The 11,945-nt window shown below is 44.6% G+C and overlaps 1 protein-coding gene across 1 annotated transcript; it reads left to right on the top strand.

Annotated features, from left to right (window-relative positions):
• The first annotated feature begins 4,734 nt into the window (after window positions 1–4,734).
• On the top strand, window positions 4,735–10,145 carry LOC136631686 (indolethylamine N-methyltransferase-like). Its single transcript, XM_066605977.1, has 3 exons — window positions 4,735–4,867; window positions 6,043–6,250; window positions 9,378–10,145. Exons 1-3 carry the CDS (start codon window positions 4,735–4,737, stop codon window positions 9,805–9,807), a joined length of 771 nt encoding a protein of 256 aa, XP_066462074.1. The 3' UTR covers window positions 9,808–10,145.
• The last annotated feature ends 1,800 nt before the right edge of the window (window positions 10,146–11,945 follow it).

Below are 11,945 nucleotides of genomic sequence, written 5' to 3'. Positions count from 1 at the left end.
GCCACATTGCCATCAATGGGTGCGGATATCCGTGTGAAAAAAAAATACCATTTAAAGCAAAGCCATGCGAAATCTTGCAGAAATCTGCACGGATTGTATTTTTCTAGTGGACATAAGCCTTACTGGATTGACTTTCGAGACTCGATGGAATACTGTAATGTCTACAACTTCTAATTATAATAGATCCCAGATTGGGGCCGAGTTGCAGGTAGATTAGTACCATTTCCACAAAGAAGGGTTCTGGGTAGGTGGTCGTAAGGACAGGAGGGAAGACCACATATAGGTTCATCTTCTTCCCTAATCCCTCTTTTTTTTCTTTCTTATCTCTCTGTCTTTCTCTTTCTTTCCTTACTCCACTCCACTGTCTCTCCCATCTCCCCATTCCCCTCCAATTAGCGTTCTCAGGATAGGAACAGTTTTCCCACGGAAAGGGAAAGTTCTGGGTTGAAGTTAGACTAATGGTTTTTGGTTTTTTGTTTGTTTGTTTTTGGGGAATAATGAAGCTGCAGGTGGGCTCTTTTATGACCTTAAGCAATGGGATGACAAGCTCTGACTGGGAGCTTATGCCACCCACACATTAATATATATTCTTCCCACGTGGTTCTGAATTAGAGAGCCAGATGGGCCCATCCAGTTAGCTGTCTTTTGTAACCCATAAGCATTATGAAACGTGCACTACAAAGTTTTGTTTTTTTTATTGCCTATTACTCTTGCATGGGCTAATAATGTTAAATTTGATGTTTTGGAAAAAAGCAAAAATCGCATATAAATAAAGAATTTATAGAAAAAAAAATAAACACATGATCAGGTATATATACACACAATAGAATACATATATTATGGCTATAAAAAATACCAGCGCAGGGGTGTGGTGAGTTAGTGAGTTCAATAAAGAGAGTAAGACTAGTATAAGCCTAGACTCAGATGAGGAGAGCTGTGGAAGGAGAACCCTGGGAACGGAGAGTCTGTTTCCAACCTAAGGGCGCCCACCCACTGGCGTTTTTTTTCCCTGCGAAATTCGCAGCATTTTTTTCTCTGCATGGGTCTATGGGACTTGTAATGTTAAAATCGCGATCGCGCAAAATCGCAATTTACCGCAAAATCGCGATTTTAACATTACAAGTCCCATAGACCCATGCAGAGAAAAAAATGCTGCGAATTTCGCAGGGAAAAAAAACACCAGTGGGTGGGCGCCCTTACTTGGAAGGAGCATTCTCAGACAGAGCAAGAAGAAAAATAACAGCCATTATCAACTGCAAGTAAGCTACCTCTGCCAAAGCAAAAGGATAGTGTCCCCAGGGGTGCCAGCTTGGTTCCCACCATTTCCTACGAATAATGCCCCCCTGAAGTAGCACATACCTGTAGTGCGACATCTCTATTCCTCAGGGTAGCAAGAGAGAGAAACAGCAGAGAAAGGGCGCCTGCAGACGAGCGGGTCGGATCCAGCAGCGAGAATTCTCGCCGCGCGATCCGACCCGAGCGCCTGCAGGGACGAGCGCGTACTCACCCGCGCCTGGCGGCCCCGGCTCTTTCATGTGCCGGCTGCCGCGCAGCCGGCGCATGCGCAGACCGGAGCCGGCGGCCAGGTGAGTGCGTGCCCCGCAGAAAATTAGGACATGCCGCGGTTTGTTTGCCGCGTGAGATTTCGCGCGGCCAAACCGCGGCCGTCTGCATAGGAGTGCGTATTTTAATGCACTCCTATGCAGACTTTCAGCGGCGGAAATCCCGCGGGAAATCCCGCGGCGGGAGTTCCGCTCGTGTGCAGGCGGCCAAAGGCTGTGAAATGTTCCCCTACCTGAGAAGTTGTAATTGCAAGTCATATGTGCAGGAACCAAAGTTTGTATGTTGCATTGAACTGTTGTGAAAGTACTAAATCATCGAGTCTGAATGAAGACAATGGAAACCAATGCTCCGGATGGTCATGATTTTTTTGCATGGCTAAATTAGCTGTGTAATAACGCTTGTGTGAACAAGCCCTATGGCATCTTATTTGTCCTTGTGACAGGTGTAATATAAGGCAGTCATATGATATATGGTCCCAATGTGAGCTGTGACTCATCATCAGATGCTGCTGTGAAGCTCAGTGTGTGCTCATCCTGGACCCAGAGGCATTTACAGCTGCAGGCAAAATTATCCAACCTCCACTGCAGATTAGGTTTATTTGTCAAATTCACAAACTTTCTGATGTTTGCAAATGAACAGTCAAGCAAGAGCAATTTAAACACCTCAAGACAACTAATATAATGAGTGATCTATCCAAAGTCACTTCAAAATGCCACCTTTAATCATGGCTGCAGTCTCAGAATTAAAGGATTATTCCAAGCAAATACTATTGATGACCTGCCCACTGGAGATATTAGACTATTCGCTTACACTCTGTACCCCTGTGAGTTGTGACGCTGATAGCAGGTGCCCAATCAGTTGATTGGCTGGAGTTTCGAGCCGTGGATCCCTGCTGATCAACAATTGATGACCTATGCTGAGAGTATTTGCCTGGAAAACCCTTCAACCTCTCAGGGACGTGACCTATTTTGGCCATAAAAACATGACGATTTTCATCTCCACTCTTCAAAAGCCATAACTTTATTTCTCATGGACATGGCCGTATGAGGGCTTGTTTTTTACATGGCAGTTTGTATTAGTACTGATTTTTGAGTACATATTATTATTGTTAAACTTTTATTACTTAGTTTTGGAGGGCAGGGAGAAAAAAAACCACATACCTGCCATTGTATTTTGGATCTTTTTTTACAGACTGCAAAACGGACAGAATAAAGCTTTTCTACAGGTTGCTAGGATTACGGCAATACCAAGATTGTATTTTTTTTAGGGTTTTCCACTATTGCACAATAGGAAACCTTTATTTTGGAAATTATTTTTTTGCATTGCTGCATTTAAAGACCATACCTCTTTATTTTTTTTATTGACAGAGCTTTGTGAGGTTTTGTGTTTTGCGTAACAAGCTGTGATTTTTATTGGTACTATATTATGGGGGCACATAAGGCTTTTTTGATTACTTTTATTGCACTTTTTGGGAGTCAAAATTAACAAAACAAGCAGTTTTTTTTTCTTGCCGCGCAGGACAAATAGTCTGTTCAATCTATTGTACAAGTCGTTACAGATAAAATGTTTTCAAAATGTTGTGTTTGTAGCTTATGGCAACAGTGATCGAGGCACGTGGGAAAACAAAATGGCGGAGTCTAAGGCGATATTCACAGCAAATGAGAGCAGAGGAGTGATAAAATTCTTGTTTCTGCAAGGAAAGTCCGCAAAGGATATTCATGGTGATATGTGGCAGACATTGGGGGATCAATGCCCTTCATATTCTACAGTTAGGAACTGGGTTGCCAAATTTAAAACGGGCCACTTCAGCACCAATGATGAGGAACGTCCTGGACGATTGAGAGAGGTTGTTGTTCCAGAGATCGTTGATATTGTGCAGACGCTCATACTGGAGAATCGGCGAGTTTCATATTAAGGAATAGCAGACATCATGGGGATTTCTGGTGAACGTGTTTGTGTCATTATCCATGAACATTTGAACATGAAGAAGCTATCTGCACAGTGGGTCCCCAAATGTTTGACAACAGATCAGAAAAGCATGCGAGTGAAAACTTCCTGGTCCATTTGTCAGCGTTTCCGGACTGATAAGAACTTCCTGGATCGACTGGTCACTATGGATGAGACCTGGATTCATTTGTATGACCCTGAAACCAAGGAGCAGTCAAAAGAGTGGAGGCACTGTGGTTCTCCTCGCCCAAAGACGTTCAGGGTGCAAAAATCAGCAACTAAGGTGATGGCGTCTGTGTTCTGGGATAAGGAGGACATGCTGCTAGTGGACTACCTTCAAAATGCTTCCACCATCAATGCAAGGTTCAACATTGAACTTTTGTACCAATTGAAGGCAGCTCTGAAGGCCAAAAGGCGCGGCAAGCTGTCCAAAGGAATCTTGTTCCTGCAAGACAACGCCTCCGCTCACACTGCACAAGCGATCACGGCAAAACTGGTGGAGCTAGGCTTCCAGCTGGTTGACCACTCACCTTATTTACCAGATCTAGCTCCCTGCGACTATCGTCTCTTTCCAAACCTGAAGAAACATCTCAATGGTACCAAATTTTACACAATTTCTGATGCCATGGCTGCTACGGATGACTGATTTGAGGCACAACCGAAATCCTTCTTTTTGAAAGGCTTACAGAACGTGGAATACCGATGTAAGAAGTGTGTTAACATCAGTGGAGAGTATGTGCAATAAATGTAAAGTTTCATCTTCATGTCTCGTTTCTCTCTGGGTAAAGCCAAAGGCTTGTCAGCAGCCCCTCGTATATACAAAGGGGAAAGAGCGCAGAAAAGTTTTCTTTTGGTACATTTCTTTTTTTTTTTTTTTTATACATTTTTTATGTCCCCGTATGAGACTTGAACCAGAAAAGCTATGATCCATATGATAATGAATTATCCCTTGAAAAAGGGATCATAGGCCATGGTAGACCTGGAAACCTCTGTATGGTGTCCGGTTGACATGGCCAATTATATACTTTAAATGTTAGACTTTTCCCTAAAATCACAGGTGTCAGATGACACAAATTATATCTTTATAGCAAACATCAACATCGTATCTCATGATCGCTGCAAAAAAACATCACGTGTAAACTTTAGTTATTGACACTAGTTGGGGGTGTTGGGAGTCTGGGAGTATAAAACTCAGTGTGCGCTCCTGATACCGTATCCCTGAAGATGGAGAAGGCTCACTACCACGACAAAGATGATCACAGCGAGGCGTATTATAGAACGATCCTCTCCAGAGATGCAGATCCACTTACAGAGCAGGTCATCCAATACCCTGCGCAGAAATTACTCAGCGCATTAGGTAGAGTTTAGACTCCTTCCTACAGTTTGTTGCTGATCTATCTGCTATAGAGCTGGTGTCAAATATAGCATTTTGTGAAAAAATATATTCTTATTTTTGCTTTATTTTGCTTTTTTTCCAGCTAAATGTTACTTTGCAGTCTGTAGTAAAATACAAAATGCACAACATGCGATGCGTTTTTGTTCCTTCGTGGCACTTCTTTTGTCATCTGTGGTGTTTTTTCACATAGGCGACTGTCGGATTTACAAAAGTACAAGGAAAAAGTATATTTTAAGTGATAACCAAATAGGCATGTTTTGCATTGTTTTCTAGTTGCATGCAGGTGACATTTCTGTCCGATTTTCGGACCAAATAATGAGTCCAAACATTGGACAGAAATAGCACCCGTTCATTAGACTGAATGCATGCAGGCTTAAAAATAAATAAAAATTAATATCTATTCTTGTCTGATTCTCATATTAAAATAGCCCATGTACATGTGTCGGGGTCCTCATGTTGATACCTCCATCAGCTCGCCAGGGTTCTCCTCCCTGGGCATCCAGTGATCTCAGTGCAAAGTGCTATTGCAAGTCTGACATAGTCTACAACACATCTCCTGTCTCATCAGAGGCACTAGCTGCAGCTTTGTCATTTCTCCGTGCTTTACACTGCAGCTATGAACCAATAGGACAAAGGTACCTGTTTGAAGGGGTTTAGCATAATTTTTGAAGTATAGGCTCAACTGTGTAAAAATAAGAAAAGCCTCATGTGGCACAGAGTGTTAAGGCAGCTCTCACTCATGACCTAAGGGTTGTGAGTTCAATTCCTGCATGGTTCAGGTAGCTGGCTCAAGGTTTAACTCGTCCTTCTGAGGTCGGTAAAATGAGTATCCAGCTTGGTGGGGGGTAATAAATGAATTACTTGAAAGCGCTGTGGAATAAGTTGGCACTATACAAGTAACAAGGTTTATTTTAATTTACTTATTCGTCCTCTTGTCCCAGTGATCCAACGCTGTAGTTCCCATGGTCCTCTTGAACTTTCTTTGTGGAAATTTAGCAGGCTTGCGGAGCAATGTAGTAGCCTACAGCATTATGAACATAGAAAACACCTTAGTACATAGCTGTAGCAGGTTTACTGTAGATCATGTAATGTATATATGGAAATGCACCTTAACTATGTGACATCTTCTGTTCCAGGGAGCATTGGCAGATGCTCTGTGATTGACCTTGTTATGGGTCTAGACATTACCCACCTGATAGTATTGTTAGATACCTGCCATGACATCACTGTGTTGAATGCCAATGCACATAATGCTGCAGAACTGGAGAAGTGGAGACAGAACAAGCCGGATGCATTGGATTTCTCCCATGCGATAAAGAAAGTTTGTGATCTCATCGGCAGCAGGTGAGGAATGATATATTGTTATTGGGCCCAAACGTGGGCATAAAGGAGACTCAGGTGCCAGCCCAGCACTTGTACACATCTCCACAATGCAGCAATACTCGGTGTGGGAAGTATGTGAGCGGGCCCTGGGTCAGCCTCTGTCCCAGCAAACACCTTGTATGGCCCAAGGTGCTGCGAGTGACATAGCAATGGGGACTCCATGTGTCCACACACTACTCATTCTGTTTGGGTGTCGGATACCTCATCGACAACGCAAGGGGTAAACCATCTGCACTCTGCACCCTACCCAAGTCTGTCAGTGTTTTGGGGACAGACAGGTAAAACATCTCTATGGGAAGTCTGTGCGCACCCACAGCAGGGGTGGGTCCAAGGAACTTAAAGACGATACACATAAAGAAATCAGAGTGCCCAAACATGGCAGACTTTCACTGCACCGAGGACATGGGCCTCTACACAAACCCTCAGCAATTGCGGGCATAGAGCGGACTCCTATGCTAGCGCAGCTGTGAAAGTCTCATTAGCGCTGTATCGCTCCTCTTGTTTGTCCCAATGCAGTGCCCCAGATAGCTGTGGTAACGCAAGAGAAAATACATGTTGGCCTCGGCCCACAATCCATGCCCTAGTCAGTCTGGGTTTTTCTTAGTGCCAGGCAGGTACAACACCGCAATGGGAAGTCTGTGTGCACCAACAGCATGAGTGGGTCCCAGGAACCCAAAGACTGTACATAAATAAATCGTATTGCAGTGCCCCGGATAGCTGTGGTAACGCGAGAGAAAATACATGTTGGCCTCAGCCCACAATCTATGCCCTAGTCAGTCAGTGGGTTTTTTTTGGGCCAGGCAGCTAAAACACCGCTATGGGAAGTCTGTGTGCACCCACAGCATGGGTGGGTCCCAGGAACACAAAGACGGTACTCCTATAGAAATCCCATTGCAGTGCCCCGGATAGCTGTGGTAATGCGAGAGAAAATACATGTTGGCCTCGGCCCACAATCCATGCCCTAGTCAGTCAGGGTTTTCTTTGGGGCCAGATAGGTAGAACTCCGCGATGGGAAGACTTAGTGCACCCACAGCATGGGTGGGTCCCAGGAACCCAAAGACGGTACATAAATAAATCCCATTGCGGTGCCCCGGATAGCTATGGTAACGTGAGATAAAATACAGGTTGGCCTTGGCCCACAATCCATGCCCTAGTCAGCCTGGGTTTTTTTAGTGCCAGGCAGGTATATAGTGTGTATATCACTTCCCCTCTATCAGTCGCTGTGGCCGTACTCTGTGTGTCAAATTCACTGCGGACACAGACCGGTGTAAATAATTATGGAATTGTTTGCGTACACTTTCTTGCTGAGAGCGGTATTGTAATGCAAACTCCAGCCCCAAAATATTATACAGAAGGCTGCAAACAGGCCTAGCTGTGCAATAGTGATGGACTACAACTCTCACCAGACACCCTGTAAAATTCAGACGGTCAGATGTCGCCCTAAGGGCGCCCACCCACTGGCGATTTTTTTCCCTGCGAAATTCGCAGCATTTTTTTCTCTGCAGGGGTCTATGGGACTTGTAATGTTAAAATCGCGATCGCGCAAAATCGCAATTTACCGCGAAATCGCGATTTTGCGCGATCGCGATTTTAACATTACAAGTCCCATAGACCCCTGCAGAGAAAAAAATGCTGCGAATTTCGCAGGGAAAAAAAATCGCCAGTGGGTGGGCGCCCTAAGAAGGGGCTTTTTGTTTTTTTTTAAAAAGAATACAGGCTGTATAGTGTGTATATCACTTTCCCTCTATAAGTGGGTTGGTTGGCCGTACGCTGTGCGTCTCAAACTCACTGCGGACACAAACCGGTGTAAATAATTATGGAATTATGTACTTACACTTTCTCGCTGAGAGCGGTATTGTAAGGCAAACTCCAGGCAGAAAAAAAATTGTAAGGAAGGCCGCAAACAGGCCTAACTGTGCAATAGTGATGGTGATGGACTAAAACTCCCACCAGACACCCAGTAAAATTTAAACGGTCAAAGGTAGCCCAACCAAAGAGCTTTTTGTTTTTATTTGTAAAAGAATACAGGCTATATAGTGTGTATATTACTTTCCCTCTATAAGTGGCTATGTTGGTCGTACGCTGTGCGTCTCAAATTCACTGCGGACACAGACCGGTGTAAATAATTATGGAATTGTTTGCGTACACTTTCTCGCAGAGAGCGGTATTGTAATGCAAACTGCAGCCAGAAAAAAATTACTCGGAAGGCTGCAAACAGGGCTAGCTGTGCAATAGTGATGGACTACAACTCCCACCAGACACCCTGTAAAATTCAGACGGTCAGAGGTAGCCCTAAGAAGGACCGTTGGTGTTCTTGCAGACAGGATCCTACACTACCACTTTCCCTTTCTTAGCAGCACTTTCCCTATACTCTGTATTACAGACTGCAGATTGAGAACACTATAGCTGTAATGGCCTGCACAGCCCGAGATTAAAAAAAAAAACAAATTGTGCAAAACTGCTCCCAGCCAGCCACAACAGTGATGCACACGGTCAGATGTGGCCCTAAGAAGGACCGTTGGGGTTCTTGTAGACAGGAACCTACACTACCACTTTCCCTATCTCCTCAGCAGCACTGTCCCTAATCTCTGCCAGTGTGTGTCTAAGGCGAGCCATGGGCGGGACCGCTTTAAGTACTCAGCGGTCACTTGATCTCACCAGCCACTCACTGCAGGGGGGAGGGATAGGGCTGACACGTCACAGGAGGAAGTGGTAATGCCTTCCCCGCATGTCTATTGGCCAAAAAATGGCGCTAAACATGCAGGGAAGGAAATGGAATTGACTCGAGTACCTCGTGGTGCTCGTCTCTAGTAACGAGCATCTCGAGTACCCTAATACTCGAACGAGCATCAATCTCGGACGAGTGTGCTCGCTCACATCTCTAACAGGGACCCCAAGCCATGGATCCCCACCGATCAAATATTGATGCCTTACAAGAGGTCATCACTTGCAAAAGCCCACAATATCCCTTAAATGATTGTGTTACCCCTTTCCCCCATTATGGTGACTTTCAATGACAGAATCGGATATATTCTATGGAACTGATAGTCAAACATTGTCCACTGCATTATTTGTATCTGTGTTTCAGAGAAAGAGCTCAGGAGCTGGAGGTGAAACTGAGAAAAAAAATGAAACGCATCCTCCACTGCGACTTCACCAAAGAAAATATCGCTGACCCTCATGTACTTCCGAAAGTCGATTGCATCCTCAGTGTTTGGGGTCTTGGCCCAGTCAGCAAAGACCAAGCTTCCTACACTGATAACATGAAGAAGTTGGCTTCACTGCTGAATGTCGGGGGAAAGATGGTGATGATTGGAGGGCTCAATGCCAGTGAATTCACAATTGGGAGAATGAAATACCACACAGTGTTGCGTGATGAAAAGATGGAGAGGATGGCGCTGTCAGCTGCAGGATGCTCAATAAAAAGCTTCCAGGTTGATGCCAGTAAAATTCCGGATCATCATATGGATAATACTCACGTCCACTTTACTTTGGCTGTAAAAGAGCATGAGGTCTAAAACTGCGATGACCTCTGACTGTGATTGTAAAGGAGTTGTCCCACTTCTAGCTGTCTAGCTGAAGGAAGCAAACAGCTCTATGCATTGTACAGTGATCCGGGCTGGTATAATGGCTGATTATCATTTACTTAAGTAGAACTCAGCCTGCAATACCAACCTGGGCCACTGCGCAATGTACAGAGCTCTTCTGCTTCCTGCAGCAAAACAGCTAGAAGTGGAACAGCCCCTTTTAGTCTTTTCCAGAATGGTGAGCCGCTTTGTACTCGTATATAATGTCTCTCTGCTTATGTAATAAATGAATCTGTCATTCGGTCTAAAATAAAATCACTCTAGCTGTCTCTAATCTTCTCCTCTTTATAAGTCATAATGTTTTATAAGCTGGGTACCCCATACTGTTTGTGAGAAGAAACTAAATCCCTGCAGGCATCCCTCCATGATGTTCTCACTGAGCTAAATTTCCCAGCAGGACTCACTGACAAGTATCTTATTAGACAGCTATCAATAACTGTCTATATTAGTTATAAAGTCTTTTCAATCAGGGGTGGACACTAACTGCAGATTGTCTCCATGCAAGAAGTATGTATGGGCCTTCCCCATGCGCTACGTACATACTGGACACATGGTGCATATGAAACGGTGGCCAGGAGCTTGAATTCTCCTTGTAGGACTTTGTGTCTGCAGGTGGGTATTACCGGCTGTGGAGATGGGCTCCTCGCCTGCCAGGGAGTCGGTTCTGGCAACAACACTCAAGCATTAGCTACTGGCCTGTACTTATGAAAATGGGCCCTGTCAAACACATGCAATGTGAGAGATAGGGGCTTGTGGTGGGACACAACACAGGGGCCGGCCATAATGCTGCCGAATCTTTACTTATAACTTTGCAAAGAGTAGGCTTTCAAAACATCGGAGGGTCCTTTTCTTGAATATTACAGTACGCTTAGCAGCTGTCCACTAATTGCAATGATTTTAAAGGTATAACTCACCCTCGCTAACAAGGGCAGTAACTGTACATGTAGCTTCAATTCAAAGAGATGTATGCCAAAGGCAAGTCGAAACGGAATACACATTGTGGTGATTCCTCTTTGTCGAGAGCAAAAACAAGTCCAATCAACAAATCTCTGAAGTCGAGGCAGTGGGGCACGTGTCCCTAAGGGTGGCAGGGAGGCACATGAGAGGCCATGGATGTCTGCAGCTGCAAAACCATCAGTCTCAATGGTGCAGGGAAACCCTGAAGCTTGAGCACACACTTTAGCAACACGCGTCTCTTCAGGCCATAGGCCCAAGTGCAGTGGGCCATACCAAAGGGTCTGATGCAGTACAAAGTACTGGCGTGAACTATGCCCGTTTCATGTAGGAGGAAGTGGGGGTACTGATATCACTCTCATTAAAATTAATGACAGCGCCACACTGCTATTAAACTTCCTGCTTCCTTCATGGTCAGGACGTCACTCAATAGTAGTGAAGCCAGTGTTACCATTTTCTTCTCTGGCTAGTAATGACAACATCTGGGCCACTACTGATGATGGACAGGGTCCCTAGAGGCAGACTTTCATCCATCAACTACTGATGAACCATCCAGGTTATAGGTCATCAGCTTAAAAAAGCCAATACAACCTCTTCAACAGAGGTCAAAATTAACAACCTGATAACAGCTGTAAGGGTGCAATAAGAACACTACACCATCCCCTTTAAAGCGTGATACCACACCTACAGCAATCCCCTCTTACACATACACAAACAAAAGTATTGGTATACACATCGAAGGTGAAAAATTCGATTTTATTCACGTTTTTCAAGATGGTGTTGGGGTGCCTTTGGCCTCAGTGACTGTAGTATCTCACCTAGGCATGCATTACCCCAAATTTCGATACATGTGGATGGATTTGCCTCCATTCCTTAAGGAGAGCTTCAGATAGTGATGCTGGGGATGATGGACATGTTGGGTATGTACGTATACAGTGTTATATTTTGTCGCAAAGACCTCGATGGGATTGAGAGATGGACTTTGAGCTGGCCAATGAAGGCTATAGGCACTCTGCTCCTCAAGTCAAATATCAAAACAGCATGCTGTATGACATGGTGCTCGGTCATGTTGGTAGACACACGAAGCTGTACTAAAGTGTAGCCACAAGGTAGGT

This window comes from Eleutherodactylus coqui, chromosome 6, assembly GCF_035609145.1.
Source record: "Eleutherodactylus coqui strain aEleCoq1 chromosome 6, aEleCoq1.hap1, whole genome shotgun sequence".
In the NCBI taxonomy this organism is placed as follows: Eukaryota; Metazoa; Chordata; class Amphibia; order Anura; family Eleutherodactylidae; genus Eleutherodactylus; species Eleutherodactylus coqui.
This window is presented reverse-complemented; position numbering and strand designations above follow the sequence as displayed.

Coding starts and splice junctions, on each gene's coding strand:
- LOC136631686 (XM_066605977.1), top strand. CDS start 4,735: ATGGAGAAGGCTCACTACCACGACAAAGATGATCACAGCGAGGCGTAT. Junction 4,868..6,042: donor GAAATTACTCAGCGCATTAG/GTAGAGTTTAGA, acceptor CTTCTGTTCCAG/GGAGCATTGGCAGATGCTCT. Junction 6,251..9,377: donor TGTGATCTCATCGGCAGCAG/GTGAGGAATGAT, acceptor TCTGTGTTTCAG/AGAAAGAGCTCAGGAGCTGG.